This window comes from Macaca fascicularis, chromosome 11 (assembly GCF_037993035.2).
Source record: "Macaca fascicularis isolate 582-1 chromosome 11, T2T-MFA8v1.1".
Classification (NCBI taxonomy): Eukaryota; Metazoa; Chordata; class Mammalia; order Primates; family Cercopithecidae; genus Macaca; species Macaca fascicularis.
In genome coordinates, this window is record NC_088385.1 from 11,339,446 (window position 1) to 11,367,042 (window position 27,597).

Sequence of the window (27,597 nt, forward strand, 5' to 3'; positions counted from 1 at the left end):
TTTGTTCTTCTCTTTCTTCCTGTACAACTTGTGCTGCTGATTCTAAAAACAGAGCAGGGTCCAGTGAACTTAAGCAGGAAGTTGCATATAAAGTGACACCTTTCGGAGAAGTAACAGGAGAGGTGATCTAAATGTGATTGGTGGATTCCATGGTACTTGCTCCAAAAAGTAATTGGTCTTCCATTGTGTATGACTATAAAAGCAACAATATACAGAGAGAGGTAGAGCAGAAGGAAGTAAGGAAAGTGGAGAGTTGAGGTAGCTAATTTCTAATGAGAGTGAGAAAGGGACTGTGAGAAAATTTCTCTTGAAATCTTTATTACTCAGGCATCTGGATAAAATGGTGGCTACTTTTCTCCTGAGCACCTTTTTGCTTCATTTTACTGCTGCTGTGGCTTCAGAACCGTAAGGAAATATTGCACTATGTATAGCAAAGTACTAACAAAATGACCTCATGAAATATGTTTCATGTTAAAATGTAAATTACATTTTTACCATTTCACCTTCTGAGACTGAGTGCTGGTTTGTTTGTTCTATAAATTTTGAGCAAATATAAAGACAATTGACCTCTTTTTCTTAAGATACTTCTCTGTGCCTAAGTTTACTGTAATACCATCTGTGAAAAAGGTACATATTTCAGGGATATTTCAGTAAGGTAAAGATGCTTTCTGTGGATGTTCTCCATTTCTCCTACATGTGTTTACAGTGTCAGTTACTTTCTTTGCATAGGCAATATATCCTATGGGTCTCCTCTGTGATTCAGAGTGATTCTGCAGGAAAAGCTTGTCTCCACCTCTTAAAACTTAATGAATCTGTATCCTTGAGTGTCGTCTTAGAATATGATGGATCCAATACCACTATTTTTGACCAGTTTGTGGAAGAAGATAACTTCTATGCTTGTGCAGATTTCAAGGTCAGGCATTGAATTTGACATTTCAGGACTTCAGATGGAAAGATGAAATTATTTTTTAAAAATTATTTTTAGAGTGGTAACAAATCTTGGTTGGGGATGAATTGTAAAAGGTAGGAAAGAAAATTGGATAATACCTGGAAGTCAAGAAATAAAGAAAATTTTCACATGCAACAAAACTTGGGAAATACTGCCATACTTCTATCATAAAAAGATGTAATGAGGTAACAGTAAAAACTTTTTTTAGATAGTAAAATTGTTCCACAATTTGAGGAAAGAGAATGTAAGCAAAGAAGAGAAGGGTTGGGACTCAGGGCAACAAAAACCATAAACAAAAGGCAAGAAGATATAAGAAAAAAGTTTCTTAGAAAGTGTCCTCACGCTAAATAAAGGAATTATAACAGGGAATCACTGTCTCTCATTAGGAAAACGTAGGTTTACAAGTCTCTCTTATTGTAAGAAACCAAATTAAGACATTGTTCACCATCTTAACATCCAAAAATAATTTCTTCATTCTCTGCTCTTCCACATAAAAAGGTCTCTCAGAAGTCATCTGAACAGTTGGCTTTTATTACCTTGCTGGCTAAGGGAGATACTCATCAAATCTCTGAGAGAAGATCTGTAGCAGTCATTTCAGAGGAGAAGGCAACCTTTATACAGACAGATAAACCCATCTATAAATCAGGAGAGAATGGTAAGTAAATATTTGTGTTTCCTTAGTATCATTGGCTTCAGAAATGCATTCACCAAATTAAGAGCAATTCAAACTTGAATTTTACTCTTAAATTGATTCTTAACATCATGGAATTGTGAATTTCTGGAATTCTTATTGGTTGCCTGGGTCAGTTATGAAAGAGTACCCTCCAACATCAGTAATTGAATGCTTTGCTTCATAAAATTTTCAATACCATTTTCAGTGTTTACAAATTCTAGCGATAGGCCTATATAATGTAATGGCTACAACTGTAGGATTTGGAGGACAATTGTTTGGTTTGAATCTTTGCTCCATAACTTACCAATTGGGCAAGATAATTAATTCTCTATTTAAGGCTCAGTTATTTCACCTGCAAAATGGAAATAAAAGTGTTTCGCTTGTAGAAATATTGTTAGAGTAAAATAAGATAGTCAATGTAAAATAGTGCCTAACATTCAGTAAAGACCCCTAACTAATATTATTATCACTATTATTCATACTAGTAGAAGTAATAATGAATCTGATAACCTAGGTAAAGCCCTTCTAGTTTCTTTATTGTTGTTGTAAGTAGAAGGTAGCAGAAAGAACACCAAATCAAGATTCAGAGGGTTTAGTTTTGGTCTTGGATCTGTTAGTAAATAATTGGCTTTTGCAAAGTAAATTCTGTTATTTAGGACTTAGTTTTCTCATTCGTAAAATTAAAGAGTTGGAAGAAAGCATCTCTACGTTTAATTCTGGTTATTATTATATATCATTTATTGAAAATAAATAGAACTAAACTCAGAATTCTTATAGTGAGATTTTTGCTAAATTATATTTTCTCTTTTGGACTCACTAAAATGCTATGATGAAAATTATGTATACAAAGTTGGCTAAGATAGTTTTTCTAGAATTCTGCTAAAATTAATGTTTGCTAGCATCAATACATTTTTTCAGGAAAATTATGTTTATCTCCTGCCGTATGTATTTCACATTTATCCTTCTGTGACTAATTCTGTCACCAATGCTGAAGATCTCTCTATGGGCTATAAGGGCAAAAGTTCCCAGCAGTAGTAGCTGCTAGTGTCAGCCTTGGTCACAGCAGAGCATCCTGAAGAGAGGAATTATCAACGTGCAATAAGAGATCTTTCCCAATGAAACCCCAATCTGAAAGAGTCAAGTCAGAGCCAGGGGAGAAGGGAGCGTAGTATTCCATGATTGCAAGGCAATTAATTTCTCTGTTTACAAGCAATCATACCTGGAGGGAAAATAACAATAACAACAAAAAATGATCCCCCGCTCTCTCTCTCTCTCTATCTCTTTTAGTTCAGTTTCGCATTGTGACCCTGGATACCAAGTTCAAGGCTGTTGAAGATTTGGTGAGTTCAATAATTTCTAGTGGTACAATTAGACAAATCCATTGCTACATAAAGCTTCTTCAGGAAGCTTTCCACATGTGTGGAAATGAGGCTCCAACGTAGGGTACTTTATGGGTATAGCTTCAATGCTAACCTCACATTTAAATGGAAAACTTTCATTTGTAGTGAGTTGATGTATATTTTTTAGGCCTTTTCATTATGTAAAGTAAACATAGGTTGTATGGAACCTGCTTTCTCCTTCCCAGAAGATGTTTGGGATTTATTTCGCATTTGTGATTTTCTTGGCATCTTTAGCCATAGAAACGTTGTCCTCCGGGGAAGTAAAGCCTAGGTTTTGATACTTAAATTAAGACATATTTAGAGCTTTGCAATGCAATATTTGGCAAAAAATAATGTGCTATTACAGTATTAATCTGTATTGTTTTTTCCTCTTTCAGTATCCTTTAATCACAGTTCAGGTAAGATACCTGCTTTTTACATTCATTCTTTTAAAATATTTAGATAAAGGTGATTTGTTTTGGTTTTTATAATTCATAATTAGAAATTAAGATGACTAAAATAAGGGGAAGTGAAAGCCTTTATGTGCATACACAATGTAAGGCATCAGATGAAGGTCTAAATCAAGTACTGCTGCTTTTGGTGTAAGCCGTGTGGCAAATGCATTATCTTGGTTTTTATGGAGAATAAAGCATTGAGATTTTTCTAAGCGATGTCCTTGCCTGAAATTGCTTAATTTTGGCTGCTGGCCATTCTCAATCTTAATTTAGCCACTTCTTGTTTTAAGGAAATAGAAAACACAAACATCTAAAAATTCTGAAATATGCTAGAAGGTGATATTATTATAAAACTGACTCTGTTTTCAGAAAATAATTAAGGGAGGCTCTTCCTAACTGTTCTAGTCTCTAGAATAGCGGGGTCTTCAAACTTATTTGAAGTCGTATGCTTATCAGTAAAAAATTGTATCAACCAACTCCAACATATGTATTTTAATCTGTTACACACAATGTGCAACAGTATTGCTAGCTATGTCTGAAGATGGGTACACTGAGATCCAGGCTCAGCACTAGTAATTATGTATGTAAATATGTGCATCAAATAGTCTTTGTATAATTTAGATGGCTTTGACTTTGTTACAGAGGTGTATCCTACACTAAGCTCATCCTTCTAGTAGAAAAATTATCATGTCAGTCATTTTCATGTTGTCTGCATTATCAGTAATCTATAAATAGTATTTCCATCACATCCTGATTCAGCTAACATTGCATTCCATTGAAAGTAACAGAAAGCTTAACTAAAGTTGACTTAAACGAGTAAAGATTCTTTGTTTTCACAAACCACTAAGTCTGAGTGTAGACACTTAGCAACAACACAGTGCTGCCAAGGATCCAGGCTTTTTCTGCTTAACCTCTCTGCTACCCTCAATGTATTGCCAACTAGGCCTGATTCTTTTAGAGAGAATTTCTAACCAGTGACTTCCTCTTACACTTAATCAACCAACACTTTGTCACTTGTACAACTCTAACTGAAAGGAAGTCTGAGATATTAATTCAGCCTTAAGATTTGTTTTGTTTTGTTTTGTTTTGTTTTGAGTCAAGGTCTTGCTCTGTTGTGTAGAATGGAGTGCAATGATGTGAACACGGCTCACTGCGGTCTCAATTTGCTGAGCTCAAGCAATCCTCCTGCCTCAACCTGTTGTATAGCTGGGACCAGAGCTACACAGGAAAACAAAAATAGCCACCATGCTTTACTAATTTTTAATTTTTAATTTTTTTGTAGAGGCATGTTCTCACTTTGTTGCCCGGGCTGGTCATGTACTCCTGGGCTCAAGCAATCCTCCAACCTCAGCCTCCCAAACTGCTGGGAACATAGATATGAACCACTGTGCCTGGCCTCTAGCTTTTTAGACTTTACAGTAGAGGAAAGAAAAAAAAATTGTAGTGAGTAGTGAAGTACATTTTTGTCTTTTTATGGAGATCTTTTTAGTCAGGATTTCTTTAATCACAGCTGAATGATATCAATAAATTTATTTTCTTTTTCCCCCTAGAAAATATAGATTGTTTCTAGAATTTATTAATAAGTTAATAAATTTATTTATATTGGCATCATCAATCCTCTCTTGTCATACAACTTCCACTTAGCAGCTCTTGCATGCAAAGTGTGCAATTCATGACCAACTTATGTAGAGACTAAATAAAAACCCGTGGCAATTTTTATAAGCATTTGTTAGCATGTGTTTCTTTGTGACCCTTTTGGTGTGAGTTCATCGCTTTGGACAGCACCACTCTGAAGCAAGCAAAATAAGTTTCTAATTCTTTAACTATGGAACTTTAACTATGGAACTGTTAGCCATTTTGGGTTTAAGTGAGATATACGTTAAGATTGGAATTGAATGCATTGAGGAAGTTATGCTGCTTCTACAATTTGAGATAATTAGTGCAATAAAATGATCACATTTTCTTTACTTCCAACAACTATAGAAACGATCCAAAATATCTCAGCAAAGGGTAATGCTCTCATGCAAACTCTGATTGTTTTTTTTTTTTTTCATTATTTTCTAGGATCCTCAAAACAATCGGATTTTTCAATGGCAAAATGTGACTTCTTTCCGAAATATCACCCAACTCTCATTCCAATTGATTTCGGAACCAATATTTGGAGATTACTGGATTGTTGTGAAAAAAAACTCAGGGAAGACAGTGACACACCAATTTGCTGTTAAAAGATATGGTAACCAGTTGCTATTTGTAGTTGTCCTATGTAGATGAAGGGTTTAAAGGATGGAACAAAACAACATTTATGTTACACTTAGGCAGGAGTAGGTGAAGCTTGATCTGATTTTCTTTATCTCCCTGATCTCCCTTCCTTGACCTGGTTGGCTTCGTCATCAGTACTTTGCTGCTCCTCATTCCTTCCCCAGTATCCTTATTCTGATTCCTGCCTTCTTTTTCCCCCTAGAAAAATACACATTTTTTCCTAGAATCCCCACAGTCTTCTAGGAGAGATCTAAGAGATTGCAATAGAAACAAAATGTGAGGCTGGGTATGGTGGCTCACGCCTGTAATCCCAGCACTTTGAGAGACTGAGGCGGGTGGATCATGAGGTCAGGAGTTCGGGACCAGCCTGGCCAACATGATGAAATCCAGTCTCTACTAAAAATATAAAAATTAGCCTAGCATGGTCATACATGCCTGTAATCCCAGCTACTCAAGAGGCTGAGGCAGGAGAATGAGAATGGCTTGAACCCTGTAGGCAGAGGTTGCAGTGAGCCGAGATTGCACCACTGCACTCCAGCCTGGGCAACAGAGTGAGACTCCGTCTCAAACAAGCAAAAAGAAACAAAATTTGAAATTCTGAGGATAGGAAAAAGAAAAGAAAGAGGAAGAATTAATCATTAGTGAGACACCACCATGTAGAATGGTGCCACACAATTTGGGGCAAATGATACATAGCTCGTACAGATGGAGGGTATCATAGTAAGCTATAAGGAAGGAATCATAGTAAGCTATAAGACTGCAATTTCCTGTGATTGTGCAGGCTAAAGTATATTTCTCTTTGTTTCCAGTGTTGCCCAAGTTTGAAGTTACGGTCAGTGCACCACAAATAGTAACTATTTCAGATGATGAATTCCAAGTGGATGTTTGTGCTAAGTAAGTATTTATTCAGGGGATTTACCTTCACAAGAAAACAAAGCTCAGAGAGAATGAGATGTGAGATTAACCATGAAACTTTAATTATTTATATGCTTACATTAATGTCATTAGAGAAGCAATGAATCCTCATTATAGAATATTTGAAAAAATATAGAGAAAAATACAAGACATTACCTATTATTAATTTGACCAACTGCCATTAACATTGTAATGTCACTAACATTGTAAGTTTCCTCTAATTTTAATGAATATTTTCCATGACTGCAATCATACTTTTCTATTTATTATAATAAGAAAACATGTCTTCATATTATGCCAATCTTTTCATTAATTCCAATTTTCTGTTGCACAAACATATTTATATGTGACTGTATCAAATTTAATTATTTTATTATATAATATGTTGCCTGTTTCATTTTGTTTTCCTGGTAATTAATAATTTTGCAGTATATGTCTTTGTGTATAACATATAATAGGTAGCTTTTGAATTAAAAATTCTTAAGAAAGATTTCCAGAAAAGGAATTACCAAGACAAAATCTGTAACATTCTTTTAGTCTTCTGATTGCCATACTCCTCACTAAACATGTTGTGCCAATGTAGAATTCTAGCAGCTGGTATGACATTGTCTCATTGAATCTTCACTATCATGGCATATTTTCATTAAAATAAGAATATGAGCTATTGAAATGGCAAAGTGAAGATAAGGCATCATATCAATTTAATCTGAATTATTTGAATTATCTTAATGTAAAAAAATACATGATTTCAGATATTTGTATTTTGTTTTTGGAATATTATTTTTAATTTTTTCCCCTTTTTTAATGCCTTTTCTCAAATTTCTAATAATAATTTATAAACAATTGGCCAGGCACGGTGGCTCACGCCTGTAATTCCAGCACTTTGGGAGGCCAAGGTGGGGGGGATCACCCGAGGTCAGGAGTTCGAGACCAGCCTGGCCAACATAGTGAAACCCCATCTCTACTAAAAATACAAAAAATTAGATGGCCGTGATGGCAGGCGCCTGTAATCCCAGCTACTCGGGAGGCTGAGGCAGGAGAATTGCTTGCACCCAGGAGGCGGAGGTTGCAGTGAGCCGAGATCGTGCCGCCTCACTCCAGCCTGGGCAACTGAGTGAAACGCTGTCTCAGAAAAAACAAACAAACAAACACACAAACAAAACAGCTAACATTTTTGAATGTCAACTAGTTTTTAAGCTTTGCGTATATTATTACCACAGTGCTATGAGATAGGAGCTATTGTCATCTCTATTTTATGAAGAAAGATAATAAGATACAGAGAATTAAAATAACTTACCAACAGTAATGGAGCTTGTTGATGGCAGAACTAGGATTTAGACCTAGGTTGCTCAGTTTCAAAACTACTCTCCTAATCAATAACTGTCATATACTTTATAAAAACGGTTAACAATATTAATATTTGTCATATTTGTTAAACACTTTATTTAACTTATGAGGTGAAGATTACTTGCCTTTGAGTATTTTCAGCAGTCTATTAAAGATACATTGGTTAAAGGGCTGTCTAATGAACGTGCAAGGGTGGTTCTTAAGATGCCTTTGATGCCCCAGAGAATCTTGAATCTTGGAAATCAGTTTTCAGCAGCATTTCAAATCTTGTTTTGACTTTAGGAAACGATTATAAATTTTTTTCTGGGTTTTAATGAAGAGTAGTTGAAAATACCAGAATTTAATATACGTAATAGATGAGAGAGTGTAGATCGTTGATGTTGAAAATGATGAGGTGTTAAATATAAGCTGGAAGAAATCCAGAGTCCTAAACTGGTTTCGCTAGAAAGGCCATACACAAAGCCAGAGGTTTCAACGGCATTAACATCTCATTTATTTATCTGCACAATAGTATACTAAAAAAAACTACAACACATTGGGAGAGAAAAAAATGTTTCTCAAGCCTGGCCTTTGGAAAAAACTTGCAAACCTGATTTCTTGAAATTTCTTTAATATTGTATTCTGGATAGAGTCACATTAAGGAGTAAATCAGTATCAGCAATAATAATACCCTGCCAAGAGGCCAGGCAGCTAGACTGCAGCTGTGCTTGCTACAAAGTTATTTCTGGGCAGATTGTGAGAGCACTGCTTCTAGAAGGTTCACACCAAATTGGTTCATCTCAAATTGTATGATACTGTGTCTGTGTTTCTTTAGTCCTTTCTGGGATTTAGCTTAGAAGGGCTAGAGAAAACAAGAAAAAATTGGATTAGTTTAGCAAACCATCTCAGAGATGACTTAGGCTTTTGAGAGGGAAGAAAATTTACCCATAGGCAAAGAGATTTTAACACACTGCATTAGCATTCACAGAAAGCTTTTCAAATCACAAACAAAGGGAGAATGTTTATTCTGTCCTGTTTTAAACATTTAAGCTACCTGTCTTATGGGCATATGTTAGCTTACAGATAACACTGCAGTAAGAGTTTTATTTTATAAATAAAAGACATTAAGTAGAAATAAGAAGAAATGTTCAGAAATAAGAAGAAATACGTGTGGCCAGATCTAAGTCTGGCCTTTATATAATCATGAAACCTGACACATGAGTTTATTGATGTGAATTGACCCAGAATCTCAGAAGTGTTAGGAATGTTTAAATAGAAAGAGAAAAAGGTGAGTGGAAAGAAAAGGGCACAGGCCACGGAGTGAGGCAGATCTGAGTCCGAATTTTAGTTTCATCAATTACAATGTGGAGAAGTAAGTTACTTGACCTCATTTTACAAATCAGGGTCACTGGGAAAAATAAATGATATATATCAGTGTCCAACAATTAGAAAAAAGTATTCTAATCTGTGAAAATAATATTCACTTTTATTATATGCTAGTTTTACACTTGTTATCTATTAACAAAATGAAAAACTCCAATTAACTAGATTTGCCTTTGGCTGAACCTTTACAAATCTTGTGTTGTAGTTTTGTGTTTTAGGAGAAAATGAGATACTCAAACCCACCCCATAAGGTATTATATTTTTGGTCAAAGCATAACCAGTTCATGCCAAGCCCCACAGCCTTTATATTTATTGAGTGATAAATAAAAACTCATGCTTAAAATACTGATGTGGAAATATTTCAAGATCCTGAATCATCCAAGTTTGATATACATATATATTTTTCTGATAGAAGGGAAAGTGCTATAATGTTATGATGTTTCTATCAGATTAAAATATATTTTTAAAAAACTCAGTTTAAGCATTAAATCATATTCAATGAGACTTTAGATTATTTTAGATTCTGCCTTACCCTGAATTCGATTTTTTAAAAAGCAGCCAAATCCTCCTAAGAGATCAAATGCCCAGTTTAACCTGAATTCTGTGGGGAACCTAAAGCCTCACCAGTAGGTGAGAATTCCTAATTCAATTTGGTTAGACTGGGTTACTCATAGTTTAGAGACTTCCTACATAATTTCTGAAGAAGATCATAAAATATGGCTATGGTATTGGTTGTCTGTAATCATAACTACACCTTCCCCTATTAGGTACACCTTTGGCCAACCTGTGCAAGGGAAAACCCAAATCCGGGTGTGCAGAGAGTATTTTTCTTCAAGCAATTGTGAGAAAAACGACAATGAAATATGTGAGCAATTTATTGCACAGGTAAAGACCACAATCTTTACTCCAAAACAAAAGTTCTCACTCATTTTTCATTCTTATTCTTTCTTTGATTTCATTTATAAGAGGGGCTTCACAATACTGTTTTCATTTTATTGATCATGGAGTTTGCAGCTAAATAAAGTGAAGAAAGAGAAGAAAATACAGGGCTTAAAGTAGTCTTTTATTCCACAGGCCACGTAAATTGTTATCCACCTCTAGATTCATGGGATTTTTAGAATCCGAAAGATATCATGGGCTTTGTTGTTTTATATACTGCCTAGGTAGCCTCCCTGATTTTCCTTTGGAGAATTGTTAATCATTTTTTAAGTGAGTCTGTGATATTACTCTCCATGCCACCTGGATTTTTTTTTTTAATGGAAACAGCTTATTTGCAATCAGCTGCAATTCAGAGTACCCCCACTATATTACTTTAGACTTGCAGTTCATATCCAAAGTCATCATTTGCTCTCTCTATCTGCAGCATCCTAACCTTAAGTGAACAACTCTTCCTATCTCTTCCAAACTGTCTTTTGACTCCCCGAAGTGAAGCCTGTGTGTGCCACATCGTTCATATTTTAAGTCCAATTGTCTTAAAGTTACTCATCAAATTTAGTGAACATCCTCTAGGTAAATATCAATAATTGACAAACACAAGCAGGATCCTACCTTTATATAGGAAATGCAGGCAAAGAAAAGTAGGGTGGGATTTTTCCACGTCAGCAGTACATGCTTCCATTGGGTGGTTCTGATAGAGTTCAGTCAACCGTTTTACACAATGATGGGTGTTCCCTCAGCTAATGGTTTATTTTTTTCCCCCATGTGAAAAACATATCAATAAATAATCTGGTAGAGGCTAGGAGCAGTGGCTCACACCTCTAATCTGAGCATTTCGGAAGGCTGAGGCGGGAGGATCATTTGACTCCAGGAGATCAAAACCAGCCTGGGCAACTTAGTGAGCCCCTTCTCTACAAAAATGAGCCAGGCATAGTGGTGTACCTCTGTGGTCCCAGCTACAGGGAGACTGAGGCAAGAGAATCACTGGAGCCCAGGAGGTCAAGGCTGCAATAAATTGTGTTTGCACCACTATACTTCAGCCTGGGCAACAGAGCAAGACCTGCCTCAAAAACAAACAAACAAACAAAAAAGATTCTGTCTGGTGGAACTATCTTTGTATATGAGAGGTTTTATTTATTTGAAATAAATTTCTTAGAGTGAGTTTCCTGAGTCAAAGGAAATACAGATAATGTTCACAGACAGATAGTTTTAATTTTAATAACTATTAGCATATTGCTCTCCTAAAAGTTTTTAGGCATTCAAATTCCTGTCAGAAATATATGAGAATACTATATTTTCCAAATTACTTTCAGCAATATATTTAGAACTTTTAAAAGTTTTTGTCGGCCGGGCGCGGTGGCTCAAGCCTGTAATCCCAGCACTTTGGGAGGCCGAGACGGGCGGATCACGAGGTCAGGAGATCGAGACCATCCTGGCTGACACGGTGAAACCCCGTCTCTACTAAAAAATACAAAAAACTAGCCGGGCGAGGTGGCGGGCGCCTGTAGTCCCAGCTACTCAGGAGGCTGAGGCAGGAGAATGGCGTGAACCCGGGAGGCAGAGCTTGCAGTGAGCCGAGATCTGGCCACTGCACTCCAGCCTGGGCGGCAGAGCGAGACTCCGTCTCAAAAAAAAAAAAAAAAAAAAAAGTTTTTGTCATTTTGATAGACACAAATTTAGCTTGTTTTAACTTGTGTTATCTAATTTCTATTTAGTTTGAGCAACTTTTCATATTTTTGTTATCAATTTGGATTTGAGAACTCTTTTTTTTTTTTTTTTTTTTTTTTGAGACGGAGTCTCACTCTGTCTGCCCAGGCTGGAGTGCAGTGGCCGGATCTCAGCTCACTGCAAGCTCCGCCTCCCGGGTTCCCGCCATTCTCCTGCCTCAGCCTCCCGAGTAGCTGGGACTACAGGCGCCCGCCACCGCGCCCAGCTAGTTTTTTGTACTTTTTAGTAGAGACGGGGTTTCACCGTGTTAGCCAGGATGGTCTCGATCTCCTGACCTCGTGATCCACCCGTCTCGGCCTCCCAAAGTGCTGGGATTACAGGCTTGAGCCACCGCGCCCGGCCTGAGAACTCTTAATTACCTATATTTTTCTGTTCATGTGAAATGGAAACTTTCATTGTAAGTACTGCCTTCCATCCTCCAAGCATTTTTTTTTTCGAGCCTGTTATTTAAACAGCCAACTCATTTACTTTGTCCTATTTTTGACATACCCACCTTCCTTACGTTCCTGGGTTTCCAGTCTTAGAAAAAAAATCTCACCGGCCCCTGTGTTGTACATGTGGCTAAGTATGCTCTTAAGATTGTTTACAATTTTTTAATAGACATAAAGTTCATTTCCAATGATGTTCTAAAATGGGAATTTTTCTTCCAGATGTGGGCTGTGTTGTGTTAGCACCTATCTCCCGATTTTGTTCTCTCTCACTCTTTGTTCTAAATCATGCCCACAAAAGTTTCACCTATTTTATTGGTTCTTATTTTTACTATTTTCTTTCTTATATTATTTTGTGTTCCTAAATAATTTATTTTCTCTTTCATCTTATTAATTCTTTTTTTTAATATTTGTAGTTGATTTTTTGGGGGTTTAAAAAATATGTTAGCTGTTTCTTTTAGTAATAAGCACATTCAATGTTTTACATTTCTTCTTAACTACAGCTGAACACCGTTGATTTTGATGCAAAGCATTTTTTCATTACTCTAATATCTTGGTTCTTATGGTTTACTTTATATTTTCTCTTTGATTCAAGGATTCCTGAAAAAAAGCTTTTCTCTTATTTTCAAAATAATTAAGGTTCTTCTGGTCACTTTCTATTCTTTCATTTTAATTTGACTATATTATAATTAGACAAAGTAAAATTGCTTTTGTTGTTGATGTCGTAGCTGTTAATTTAAAATTGAGAAGCACATACTCTGGAGCCAGAGCAGCTACTTAGCTCCACCATCTTTTAGCTGTGAGGTCTTGGACCGGTTACATGATGTACCTATTTTAGTTTATTCATCTATATAATAAGATAATAACAGTACCTAGCTCATGTGATAGTTTTGAATATCAAATAAACTGATATATCCTTATAACATTTTAAATCTGGAATTAGTAAACACTGTGTTGTAAAATGTAACTAAATTTATATTTCTCTAATTATTGACATTACTGATGATAGATTAACTATAAATTTTTTTGTTATTTTAAATAAGCAATTTGCCTTAAAAAGTGTTTTGTTGTTACACATTTGCTGAGTGCTTCTGTTCCATCTGTTTTAGTGCCTTTCTCCATGATTATAATTTCTTCCTCTTAAAACGCTGTGAACCAAAAGTATCTGAGACAGATTTCAATCAATTTAGAAAGCTTATTTTGCCAAGGTTAAGGATGTGCCCATGACAGCCTCAAGAGGTCCTACCAACATGTGCCCAAGGTGGTTGGGGTACAGCTTGCTTTTATGCATTTCAGGGAGAGGTGAGACATCAACAAATACCTGTAAGATGTACGTTGGTTCGGTCCGGAAAGGCAGGACAATCCAAAGCAAGGAGGCTTCCAGGTCATAGGTAGATAAGAGACCAACAGTTGTATGAAGAATAAGTCTTTGAGGCCAGGTGCAGTGGTTCACGGTTGTAAACCCAGAACTTTGGGAGGCCGAGGCGAGCGAATCACGTGAGGTCAGGAGATCGAGACCAGCCTGACCAACATGGAGAAACCCCACCTCTACTAAAAACACAAAAATTGGGCCGGGCGCGGTGGCTCACGCCTGTAATCCCAGCACTTTGGAGGCCGTAGACGGAAGGATCAGGAGGTCAGGAGATCGAGATCATCCTGGCTAACACAGTGAAACCCTGTCTATACTAAAAAATACAAAAAACTAGCCAGGCGTGGTGGCGGGCGCTTGTAGTCCCAGCTACTCGGGGCTGAGGCAGGAGAATGGCGTGAACCCGGGAGGCGGAGCTTGCAGTGAGCTGAGATCGCGCCACTGCTCTCCAGCCTGGGCAACAGAGCGAGACTCTGTCTCAAAAATAATAATAATAATACAATTAAAAAATAAATAAATTAGCCGGGCATGGTGGCAGGTGCCTGTAATGCTAGCTACTTGGGAGACTGATGCAGGAGAATCGTTTGAACCTGGGAGGCAGAGGTTGCAGTGAGCCAAGATTGCGCTATTGCACCTCAGCCCGAGTGACAGAGCAAGACTATCTCCAAAAAAAAAAAAAAAAAAAACAAGGAGAGAGAGTAGATCTTTGTCTTTGATCAGCCTTTCACTGAATACACAATTTACATGTGAAAGGAGGATAGAGGAACAGTCACTTATGCCTTAGTCTGGCTCAGTAAATCTGCATTTTTACCTAAACTATTGGGCAGAGGAAGCAATCGGATAAATCAGATACGCATTTGTCTCAGGTAAGCAGAGGGATGACTTTGAGTTCTGTCCTTTGTCCCATGCCTGTGAAGATAAGCTATGAATTTATATTGCCAGGGTGAATTTCCAAAGAACTCTTTTAGGGAAATGTGTTTTAGGGAAAAATCGTGAGGGAGGAATCTAGTTTTTAACTTTGTAGCTACCTTATTTGGGAATAAAATGGGAGACAGATTTGCCCAGGAGTTCCCAGCTCGCCCTTTGCCTTTGACTTAGTGATGCTGGGGGGTCCTGAGATTTACTTTCCTTTCACAATACCATTCAGCTTCCTTTCCATCCTTTAACCTTTTCCCGTCTACAATGTTTCCAGGAGAATTTCCTTGAAATCTGTAAAATACAGATTACCTCCTTACCTTATTTAAAATGCTGATGTAAATATTCGCTCCTCCTTCCCCTCCTTTAATTCTTTGGCCATTTCAACAAGTTTATGAGGTAGAGCCATGGCATGGGATGGGGATTGTTAATATATTTGTGCAAAAACCCTATTTTTAAAAGACACTTAAAAAAACCCTCTTAGATCCCTAACATTTTAATTATACCTTCTCTTTATTTTTCAGTTGGAAAATGGTTGTGTTTCTCAAATTGTAAATACAAAAGTCTTCCAACTCTACCGTTCTGGATTATTCATGACATTTCACGTTGCGGTAATTGTTACAGAATTTGGAACAGGTAATGACTGTATTTTTGGATGACCTGAGGATATATGGCAACTTACTGGGAGAAGCTTGTTGCGTTAGCACTAAGTACAAATTCAGATTATTTCTAATTTAATACAACTGGGAATAGTTGCAAGTGCAAAAATTATTACTGAAAAATTTACAAGATTGCTCATAGTGAGTGTTCAATAAGTATCTGTTAAAAGAATGAAAGAAGAGACCGGGCGTGGTAGCTCACACCTGTAATCCCAGCACTTTGGGAGGCCGAGGCAGGTGGATCACCTGAGGTCAGGAGTTCAAAATCAGCCTGGTCAGCGTGGTGAAACCCCGTCTCTACAAAAATACAAAAACTTAGCCGAGCATGATGGCGAGTGCCTGTAATCCCAGCTACTCGGGAGGCTGAGGCAGGAGAGAATCACTTGAACCCAGGAGGCAGAGACTGCAGTGAGCTGAGATCACGCCATTTGCACTTCAGCCTTCAGCCTGGGTGACAGAGCAAGACTTAGTCAAAAGAAAAGAAAAGAAAAGAAAAGAAAGGAAAGGAAAAGAAAGAGAAAAGGAAGGAAGGAAGGAAGGAAGGAAGGAAGGAAGGAAGGAAGGAAGGAAAGAAGAAAGGAAGGAAGGGGAAAGAAAAAGGGAAGGAAGGAAGGAAGGAAAGAAGAAAGGAAGGAAGGGGAAAGAAAAGAAAGGGAAGAAAGGAAGGAAGGAAGAAAGAAATTATTTCATTTGGAGTGGGAAAATCAGATGTAACTACTAATTATTTCTTGTTATTTAAAAAGGAATTGTGATTATGCCATTGTAAAGTGCTCTATATACGCATACTTGATCAATATCTTGATGCTGTTCACACTGAGCAAACTGGTCACGTTTATATTGCTGTGGATGGTAGCTTAGCTAGACATGTTCCACTCTGCTGTGTTCATCATTCCTTACAGGTGTGCAGATCGGTGAGGAGACCTCAGTGTTTATCACTCAGTTGCTGGGAACTGTAAACTTTGAGAACATGGATACTTTCTACAGAAGAGGGATTTCTTATTTTGGAACTGTAGGTTTTACTAAAGAATGCATGCTTCCATTTCATTTTCTTGGATCATAGATTGCCCTTTGAAAATTTCTGGTCACTTTTTTCCTACTTTTATAAGATATTTTAAGCATTACTATGTCTGAGGTGCTAGAAAATGTCCTAATGGAAAGAAGCAAAATAAATAACATTACACTTGTTTCCATACTTTATATTATGTATCTATATATTTAATAGAGCATCTTTCTGTCTGTTTGAATTTAGGAAAATGACAAGGGATCACATTTATGAGTAGAAAACTATTTCTCTATACAAATGTAAACATTTTGTGTTTTAAGTCATATTAATTATTCTTTTCTTGTACAGCTTAAATTTTCGGGTCCCAATAATGTACCTATGGTGAACAAGTTGTTGCAACTGGAGCTGAATGATGAATTTATAGGAAATTACACTACAGATGAGAATGGTGAAGCTCAATTTTCCATTGACACTTCAGACATATTTGACCCAGAGTTCAACCTAAAAGTAAGACATCAAAGAACAGAAGACCGTTAGACATCCCGCAGAGGATTTGGGCATCAGAAATGTTAAACATTAGGAATATCTTAAAAGATAACTTGTATATAGAACATATTTTAAAGAAAATTTAAAATGTAGCTTATTTTATATAATTTGCTTGTTCACTAAATAATATATGAGAATACTTGTTCAAGAGGATAAGAAGCTAAAAGTCTATTAACGATTGTTATAAATTTGCTAACAACTAATATTTTCCTCTAGGAAACAAGAAGTAGTTCATGAGGATGATTTGACTTTCTTCCTCAGATCATTTCACCATAGATAGGGGAGATCCTATGCTTTCTCTTTATTTTCTGCTGCTTAAACAGAATTTCGCAGTTAAACAATTTGTCAGTGTTCACATGAAGCTGGAAGAAACAGAACTGAAGGACAGTTCTGTGGCTTCAATTAAGGAGTAAAAAACACAATTCACGATCAGTCTAATGAAATATTTACACAATCTTTCATGGTCACGTTTTGTATACAAAGAGCAGAGTGCTGTTATTATTTTGATTCCAATAACTTCACATTAAAATGTCAGCCACAAGCTGAGATTCCTCCCTACGCTGGAGACTTGAGAAGCCTCCATTCTCAGTAACACCTGTCTTCGGATGTCATGATACCAAGACCCTTCACTTTCTTTTGTCATCTCAGGCCACATATGTTCGACCTAAGAGCTGCTATCTTCCCAGCTGGTTGACGCCTCAGTACTCGGATGCCAGCTTCTTAGTCTCACGCTTTTACTCCCGAACCAACAGCTTCCTGAAGATTGTTCCTGAACCAAAGCAGCTTGAATGTAATCAGCAGAAGGTTGTTACTGTGCTTTACTCCCTAAACAGTGAAGCATATGAGGATGGTTCCAATGTAAAGTTCTTCTATTTGGTGAGTCTCAGTCAGTGGGTTCCTGGAATCCTGTTCAATTGTACGTCTGCTTAGCCCCACACAGCTTAGGAAGCAAGCATCAGTCATCCCATGGTGACCAGAGTAAGGGCAGCCTTCTCACTTTGCTGGTGAATACTGTTCCATCCATTAACAACAAACACATAAAATGATCTAAGGCAATTTAAATTTCCCGAAGGTTGAAGAACTTGCTGTTCAGCATCTGCTTGTTTAAGCATTCAAATGTAACTCATAACAAGTATGTATGACCCTCTGTAATAGTAAAATATTGGGCAGATGCCAGAAAGCAAGGTGGAAAACTTATTTTGATAAGCAGCAAACGGACTTCATTCTCTTGGTTCTGTCCATTTTGTCTTTCTAAGGAGGAGCCTCCAACCTTTTTTGGCACCGGGGCCTGGCTTCATGGAAGACAATTTTTCCACAGATGGGGTGGGGATGGGGGGATGGCTTCAGCATGATTCAAGCATATTACATTTATTGTTCACTTTCTTTCTATTATTATTACATACTCATCATAGTGTGGAATCAGTAAGAACCCTGTGTTTGTTTTCCTGCAGCTAGATGGTCCTGTCTGGTGGTGATGGGAGACAGTGACAGGTTATCAGGCATTAGATTCTCTTAAGGAGCACACAACCTAGATCCCTCACATGTGCAGTTCACAGCAGGGCTTGTGCTCCTATGAGAATCTAGTACCACGGCTGATCTGACAGGAGCTCAGGTGGTAATGCTTGCTCACCACACTGCTCACCTCCTGCTGCGTGGCCCAGTACCTAACGGGCCATGGACAGGCACCTACCAGTACACAGCCTGGGGACTGGGGACTTCTGCTCTAAAGCTTGTTGAAGAGTGAAAAGACAAAGACCTGGAAATTAAGACATTAACTTGAATCCCCCACCCTCTCCTAGTAAGCATGCAAGTTAGTGCATCTTGGACAGATCGTTTGAACTATTTAACCCTTGGCTTCCTCAGGTGTACAGTGTAATTGGAGATTATAAGACTTACCTCTGAGGGTAAGTGTTCTGTGTCAGGCACTGTTATAAGGATTGCATATGTGTTAACTCATCTAATTAGCATTATAGGTATCTCCATTTTACAGATAAAGGAACAGAGGCAAACAGGTAAAACGTCATGCCTTAAGTCACAAAGTTAATGAGTAGGTGAAGGTGTATTTGAAACCAGACAGCCCTGACAATTTCAGAGCTTTATGTGCCACTTTGCACAGTGCATTGCACATAGTTCACAAAGTTTCCAGTACATAATAGAACCTCAATCAATTTTAGTCCTTTTCTCTGCTCTTTTCCAACTTATGCAAAGTCTATTTTGAATATTTGCTTGCAGAAACTACCCTATCTTATGGAACAGAATTACCGTTAAGTAATAAATTACCTAATCACAATGTGAGAATATGATGACATTAGATGATATATTGCATGTTATGTTTTCTTTGTTCTGCACAGATGATGGTGAAAGGAGCTATCTTACTCAGTGGACAAAAGGAAATCAGAAACAAAGGTATATATAATATATTCATTTTAAACTACGTACTCTAACTTCATTTTGTTCTTGTTAAGGAAATATAGACATTATATATATGGGAATTATATATATTAAGAAAATACATTTATATGTAGTCAAACTTATATGTGTGTGTGTATATATATGTGTGTGTGTGTATATATATAGTGAAAAGAAGTTAGAACGAGCACTTATTTCAATTTGTGGATGAAGGGAATAGTTAGCACAGCCTGAGGTAAGCTACTAAATGTCTTGATGAAGGACAAAATTTCTTTTAAAATTTCCTTCTTTAATCTTTTATTGGCAGGTCATTGAGTACATTAGAAAAGTGGTGTACAAAATCCCAGTGTTGTTATTATCATCTAAATTATGCAGTCTTCTTTATTTGTATATGTACTTCCTATTATTTGATTTATTTGTCTTGAAAACAGGGCCAAATTTACCCTTTCTGTCCATGAGCCATTCTCTTTTATCTAAGTGTACCAGTGATCCAGGAAACTCTCGGCATTTTATCTGTTCGTCTCCTATTTACACAGCCTGGAATGGAAACTTCTCATTCCCAATCAGCATCAGTGCTGATCTGGCTCCTGTGGCTGTCCTGTTTGTCTACACCCTTCACCCCAGTGGGGAAATTGTGGCTGACAGTGTCAGATTCCAGATTGACAAGTGCTTTAAACACAAGGTGATGTTTCTCCTATTTCTGGCCTGAAAAGTGGGAAGTTTGCTCCCTGCTGTCTTCTCTTCTGACTACTATCACCGTCAAGTGGGAAACTCACACTCAGTGCTGGCATAATTGAATTCTTAGGGGATGCGAGAATCACCAAACACCATACATGATCCTTGGCAGCAGTGCCAATCCTGAGACGGCAGCAGGGTGGTGAAGGGGGGCTTCTGCAAGGAGAGCTGAGGGTGAGAGTGGGCAGGGGAAATACAGTACAGAAATCTCTAAGGATTTATTCAGGAGAGATTAAATGTATTCAGATCATCTTTACATAAAATGGTCTCTACTCTCATTTCTTTTTTTCCCTCCACTTTAGGTTAACATAAAGTTCTCTAAAGAGCAGGGCCTACCTGGCTCCAATGCTAGCCTCTATCTTCAAGCAGCCCCTGACTCATTCTGTGCCCTCCGGGCTGTGGATAGGAGCGTCCTTCTACTGAAATCGGAACAACAGCTGTCAGCTGAAAGTGTAAGTTCTCTACTTCCTTGTTTTTCATGTTTCTCTGGCCTCCCAGAAGTTTTAGCCTTCAGGTGATGTTTTGAACATCTTGAAAATATTGAATGTTTTCTTCCTTTGTTCCTTCATGGATTATATACTTATTTTTCTTGGCTACCCTAAGAACATGCTTATAACAATAGAGAATTTGATAGATAATTATAACAGTTTAGGAATTTTACAACTGTGATTTTTTAAAATCGTAGGTGTAATCATAGATGTGGAAACCTGGAATAAAATGAAATCTCTGTGTTCAAGGATCTGCTTGGATTCAGTGTAAAGTTATTTTCTATAAATGCATCTTTTATTTTCGTAAATATTTCCAGACCTGGAATTCCAGAAGTTCACATCAAATTTATTTCGGCTAACAATTGTTGGATATTTTCTGTTTATTTCCAACACAATTACATATAAATAACTATTGAAATTTATGATCATGTTTAAATCTAATTTAATAATTTAATTTTTTCTGATTAATATTATACCTGGATAATATAGAAAATGAGCAAAGTATACAAAGACATAAAGAAGGAAATTTTAAAAATCATTTATAGTCCTAACACTTAGGCATCTTTATAGTTTTGCTGTAATTTTTAAAAATCTCTTTTCTGAAGGCATATATATTTTACAAACTTGAGATCTCACCAAAAAATACAATTCTGTATTTCGTTTTCAACATTCTATAGTAAGTCCAGTTTTAAATATAAAATTATAGAATCAGTAATAATAACTAAATAACTGTGAATCATGATAGAAACCATATATTTTTCTCAATGCAAAACATAAATACATGTAAGTTTTCTATTACAGGGAGCAAAAATACTTTTAGTTAGAAGCTTTCAGGATCTGAGGAGGCATCAAACAAATAAAGGATCAATTTTTCTATAAATATGGAATATGGTCGTGTGCTGTGCTCACGCCTGTAATCCCAGCACTTTGGGAGGCCAAGGTGGGCAGATTGTTTGAGCTCACGAGGTCGAGACCAGCCTGCACAACATGATGAGACTCTCTGTCTCCCAAAAATATGAAAAACGAGCAGGGCACAGTGGTGTGCACCTGTGATCTCAGAAACCTGAGAGATTGACATGGGAGGATCGCTTGAGCCCTGGCAGGGACAGAAGTTGCAGTGAGCCAAGATCGTGCCACTACACTCCATCCTGGGTGACAAAACAAGACCCTATCTCAAAGAAAAAAAGGAATATATATATATATATATATATATAGACACACACACACACACACACACATACACACACACACACACATACACATGCACACACACACTTTTTTTTTTACCTTGAGAGTTTCATGGATTCAGAGTAAATAGCTTCTGCTCATTCTTCCTGCAGTTGGAGGTGGAAATATCTTAGGAAAACTGTCTCAAGGAAAGATCATCAAGGGACCTCAAAAAGAAAATTCTAGAGGCATTTTCAGGGGTCTCAGAATATATCAGAACCAAAAGAGGTTGCCCTTCTTTATTATTGATAGCTATATCAATAGTATAAATCAAGTGAAGTTCTATAAATGAGTGAATTCCAATTTATATTCTATACGTTTATGTTATTTTTTATATTATGTAAGCTTAGCTTTTAGTTTTAAATAATTTTTTAAAGTGCAAGAATAGCACAGAGAACTCCCATATACCATTGACCTGATTCACCAGTTTGTGAACATTTTGCCATACTTGATTTCTCTTTCTCACTCTCTCTACCCCTACACACACATACACACACACACACACAGTTTATGGCATTTCAATTTTTTCTGAATCATTTGAGACTAGGTTACATACATCAGTCTATTGTGAAAGGAAAATACAAACAACTCAAGACCCCAATTCACAATGCTAAAAGGACAAAAAATAAGGCTGAAAACTGAGTCATGGAAATTGTTTTTCTTTTGTTCCTAAGCAGATAGCTAATTTACTTCCTTGTTAGATTAGTTAGTGGTTTACCTATTTTGCCGAGTTTTCCAAAAACATGTAATTTTAATGTATTAATGTAATGTCATATGATATGAGGTTTTTTGCTACTCCACCACATTAATTTCTGTTTTTATCTTTATTATTTCCTTACTGGTGCTTTATTTTGTTGTTATTTTTAGCTTTTTCACTTAGAAATTTGCTTCATTTTCATTAATTTATTTTATTGGGTTCAGTGTTTTTAAGCCTTTAAGTTTTTCCATGATTCCTACTTTTGAAGTATCTCATAGATCCTGATATGTAGCAATCGCACCATTTTTATTTTTCAGAAATTCTGTAATTTCTGTTTGTATTAACCCTTTCACTGAAAATTTGCTTACTGGAGTATTTTATAATTTTCAAGTAAAAAGGAATTTATGTTAGAGTCTTTTAAATTTCAAGTTCTATATCTTCATGGTCAGCAATATTTCCACTGATATATTTTTGTGCCCAAATATATAATGAGGTTTTGCGAATATATCTCATGTGTTGAGAAGACAGTTTGTTTTCCATCCACGAGGTTGGATTATTTTGATCCTTTGTATTCTTACTTATTTTGTAAAATTTATTTAACCTTCTTCTGCTGAGTGATATGTTAAAATACCCTACTAATAGCACTCTGTTTCTTCTTGCATCTTCTGTAGTTTCTGCACAGGTAATCATAACTGTTATGGCTTTATTATGAATTGTAGCTTTTAGCAGTAAGTATTCTTTTCTGTCTTGTTTGATGTCTTTTGGCCTTACTTCTACTATTTCCAGTAACAGGAGGATTGCAGCCTTTGCATTCTTATTATTTTCCTTTACCTGCCCTTTGGATTTCACATTTTGAAATACACACTCCACTTGTCTTTTGTATCAAGTACAGCATTGGGTTTTGTTTTAAATATACATATCTTTGTCTTTTAAAGGAGAATAAAGTCTATTCACTCTATTGATATGATTTATGTGTTAGGCCTCAGCTCTATCATACTATTTTTCTTATGATTCTATATTTTATTTAAAACTACTTTATTTCTTTAGCTTTTTTGTTTGTTTGTTTTTTGTTATCTTGCTTGAAGCTTCTTTGAGTATTCAGGCAAGGTTGAATTTTTATTATAGTGGCTATTTTTATATTTACATATTTTATAATATCACAATCTCATTTTTTTCTTGCTTAACCTTAATATCTAGTCCATTATTTTAAATCTTTGAGTCTTAACTGCCACCTACACAACAGTCAGTAATCTCTAGTTTCCACTTTTCTCTCCCTCTTCTCTCATTTGATTGTTGTATCTTTCCTTTTTTGTCAGGATATATAATGTTTACATTCTTTATTGTTTCTCTTATTCATCAAGTTTTACTAATTTCCTGAGTCACCTTTTGGTTACATAAAGCTCATTCTCCAGGAGGCTGGGGTGAGAAGATTGCTTGAGCCTGGGAGATCGAGGCTGCTGTGAGCCATTATTGTACCACTGCACTTCAGCCTGGGCAAGGGAATGAGACCCTGTCTCAAAAATAAATAAATAAAATTTTTTTAAACATGAATTCTCTACTAAAGTCCTCAGGATATTACATAAGTATAGAATTCTCTGACATTTTCATATTCAAAATTATTTTTTCTAAAGCCTTAATAAATGAAGGACAGGTATTTGTATATTAAATCTTTGGTTTATACATTTTAAAATTTCTTTGAAATGCTACCCTATTATTGACTTGCTTTGAAAATGGTTTTAATAGTGCTGACATTAGTTTAATTCATTTTCCATTGTGGGCTACTTTATCTTTATGTCTGAAGGCCTTGAATGTTTTTCCCGCTTATACTTTAGTCTAATAGTTTCAGTAAGAATGTATTATTCTGTAGAAGTTTTGCCAGATACGCAGTGGACTCATGCAATATGTAAACTCAAATCTTTTTTATTTTCCGATATTTCTCCTGAATTATAATTGTAAATATTAGTCTTTCCCTTTTCTTTTGTTCTAAAAAAATCTCTGTACATTTGTTGGATCTTCCTTGCCTGCTTTCCAATTCAATCACTTTGTCTGTGACCTGTTTTAATTCATTCTCTCCCAGTTTTATTCTTTGGTTTTTCATCTACGCTGCCTTTAAAGTTTTCTCTGAACTGTTTTATCTTGATGTCCTTATACTTTAGGGTTTATTTATGATATAATTTTGTCTAGTTTTTCTGAGTTCAATAAAGCCTCATTTTATTTCTTCTTGATTTTTTTTTCCATTTCTATCTTCTCTTAATTGAGTTTCTGACTCATGCTGCCTTTTAAATACCCCAAATACATGCTTGAGAATATTTCACTTATGTTAAATTATTTTGGTATGGCTTTTCTTCGTTTACTTATTTATTTACTTAGGGACTTTAGTGGAGAAGTTTCATTAGCTGAACTGTTTTGGTTTACATTTCCTATTTTCTCTTACAGCAGCTTTGTATGGAGTTGATTTTTTCTAGTTCTTGATATTTTGTGCAGAGTGTTCACAGGTGAAGAGTGCCCTTTCTTTTTTTTAGTAAAATGCATTATTTAAAAAATGTTGGTGATGGAAATGAGGGTGAAGTGAGTTATTTTATCCTATGACATCCTTTCCTTCTTTAAATGCCCTGTCTCCAAGGGTCTGCACACCTCTTCTTGTGATCTGATTATTTCCCATTAGTCATGTTTTTTGGAAGCTTCCACTACCAGGCCCATTCATTCCAAGCCCTTTCCCTGTGTGCAGTACTGGGAACTGTTGAGTCTGAAAACTATGATTTGTATTTTTTTTTAAATTTATTTATTATTATTATACTTTAAGTTGTAGGGTACATGTGCATAACGTGCAGGCTTGTTACATATGTATACTTGTGCCATGTTGGTGTGCTGCACCCATCAACTCGTCATTTACATCAGGTATAACTCCCAATGCAATCCCTCCCCCCTTCCCCCTCCCCACGACAGGCCCCGGTGTGTGATGTTCCCCTTCCTGAGTCCAAGTGATCTCATTGTTCAGTTCCCACCTATGAGTGAGAACATGCGGTGTTTGGTTTTCTGTTCTTGTGATAGTTTGCTAAGAATGATGGTTTCCAGCTGCATCCATGTCCCTACAAAGGACACAAACTCATCCTTTTTGATGGCTGCATAGTATTCCATGGTGTATATGTGCCACATTTTCTTAATCCAATCTGTCACTGATGGACATTTGGGTTGATTCCAAGTCTTTGCTATTGTGAATAGTGCTGCAATAAACATACGTGTGCATGTGTCTTTATAGCAGCATAATTTATAATCCTTTGGGTATATACCCAGTAATGGGATGGCTGGGTCATATGGTACATCTAGTTCTAGATCCTTGAGGAATCGCCATACTGTTTTCCATAATGGTTGAACTAGTTTACAATCCCACCAACAGTGTAAAAGTGTTCCTATTTCTCCACATCCTCTCCAGCACCTGTTGTTTCCTGACTTTTTAATGATCGCCATTCTAACTGGTGTGACATGGTATCTCACTGTGGTTTTGATTTGCATTTCTCTGATGGCCAGTGATGATGAGCATTTTTTCATGTGTCTGTTGGCTGTATGAATGTCTTCTTTTGAGAAATGTCTGTTCATATCCTTTGCCCACTTTTTGATGGGGTTGTTTGTTTTTTTCTTGTAAATTTGTTTGAGTACTTTGTAGGTTCTGGATATTAGCCCTTTGTCAGATGAGTAGATTGCAAAAATTTTCTCCCATTCTGTAGGTTGCCTGTTCACTCTGATGGTAGTTTCTTTTGCTGTGCAGAAGCTCTTTAGTTTAATTAGATCCCATTTGTCAATTCGAAAATTAATTCAAGATGGATTAGAGACTTAAATGTTAGACCTAATACCATAAAAATCCTAGAGGAAAACCTAGGTATTACCATTCAGGACATAGGCATGGGCAAAGACTTCATGTCTAAAACACCAAAAGCAACAGCAGCAAAAGCCAAAATTGACAAATGGGATCTAATTAAACTAAAGAGCTTCTGCACAGCAAAAGAAACTACCATCAGAGTGATTTGTATTTTTAACAATGCTAGACTTTCTTCTACTTGGCGTTGACTTGGTGCATGTTTCTTCTCATTTTTCCATGCCTTTCTGCTTTTTCTCTGCAGTCTCTTAAGCCTTCCCTCTGCAACAGCAGTAGAAGCTCTCTTGGAATTTGGTGTTTTTTTCTCTACTAAGGAATAATTTGAAGATCATGGCATTCTCTGTATCGCAGTAATGTTAAAGATATTCGTCATGAGTATCATTACTTGTTCTCTTTGTTGATTTTATGTTTTGTTTGGAAGATTAAGTAAGAAGATTTAAAATCAGCCAGCTAATATTATTCTCCAGACTTAGAAGTTCTAGCATTATAATTGATTGTCTGTACAATGGGCCTTGGGTTAATCAATAATCAGGCATTGCTTTCTTATATTCTCTCTTAAATCCTGTGCCTAAGCTGAGAAATTCTGTGAACATGGTATCGGTGGCCTAAAACAAAACTGGTTTGCTCTTTTGAAAGGAAGAGCTTAAGTGAAAATACTGGATTAAATATGATGGCCATGCTCTTAAAGAAAAGAACAAGAATAAATGGTATAGTACACAATTTGCCAATTTTGTAATTGTAAAAGAAGTGCTTAAAATTATTGGGAAATGTTTTTTCTCATAGGTGTATAACAAGGTTCCAAGTATAGAGCTGTATGGTTATTTCTACCGTGGCCTCAATCTTGATGATGGCAAGGAAGACCCTTGCATTCCTCAGAGAGAGATGTTCTACAATGGTTTATATTACATGCCTGTAAGCAACTATGGGGATGGAGACATCTATAATATTGTCATGGTAAGATCACTAAGGAATTTGGAAAATATTTCATCTCAATTTTTAGTGTTCATAATGCATATTGATGTTTTCTTAATTATATAGTTTTCTGCCTATACTTTGAGATTTGTGTCTGTAATCTGCCAATAGAGTACAGAGAAAGTGTCTTATAAAAAGGAGATGTTAATTTTGTTGATTTTTAAATTTTCTGCTGAAAATAAATCATGTAGCTACAATTACAAAACCTCATTTAAAGAAAAAGACAGCCTCTAATTAATACAATAAATCTTATGCAAAGATAGTCAAATCAA

The 27,597-nt window shown here is 36.4% G+C and overlaps 1 protein-coding gene across 1 annotated transcript in view; it reads left to right on the plus strand.

Annotated features, from left to right (window-relative positions):
- The first annotated feature begins 223 nt into the window (after positions 1 to 223).
- Positions 224 to 27,597, plus strand: part of LOC102138476 (ovostatin homolog 2-like) — a 48,016-nt gene continuing 20,642 nt past the window's right edge. The window contains exons 1-16 of the mRNA XM_015430354.4: positions 224 to 405; positions 730 to 913; positions 1,448 to 1,604; positions 2,910 to 2,962; positions 3,400 to 3,420; positions 5,521 to 5,689; positions 6,525 to 6,609; positions 10,107 to 10,224; positions 15,240 to 15,351; positions 16,274 to 16,383; positions 16,726 to 16,884; positions 17,572 to 17,799; positions 19,275 to 19,329; positions 19,869 to 20,014; positions 20,370 to 20,519; positions 27,137 to 27,307. Of these exons, the coding sequence (XP_015285840.3) occupies positions 341 to 405; positions 730 to 913; positions 1,448 to 1,604; positions 2,910 to 2,962; positions 3,400 to 3,420; positions 5,521 to 5,689; positions 6,525 to 6,609; positions 10,107 to 10,224; positions 15,240 to 15,351; positions 16,274 to 16,383; positions 16,726 to 16,884; positions 17,572 to 17,799; positions 19,275 to 19,329; positions 19,869 to 20,014; positions 20,370 to 20,519; positions 27,137 to 27,307 (1,983 nt within the window). The 5' untranslated portion in view covers positions 224 to 340. The remainder of the gene's footprint in view (positions 406 to 729; positions 914 to 1,447; positions 1,605 to 2,909; positions 2,963 to 3,399; positions 3,421 to 5,520; positions 5,690 to 6,524; positions 6,610 to 10,106; positions 10,225 to 15,239; positions 15,352 to 16,273; positions 16,384 to 16,725; positions 16,885 to 17,571; positions 17,800 to 19,274; positions 19,330 to 19,868; positions 20,015 to 20,369; positions 20,520 to 27,136; positions 27,308 to 27,597) is intronic.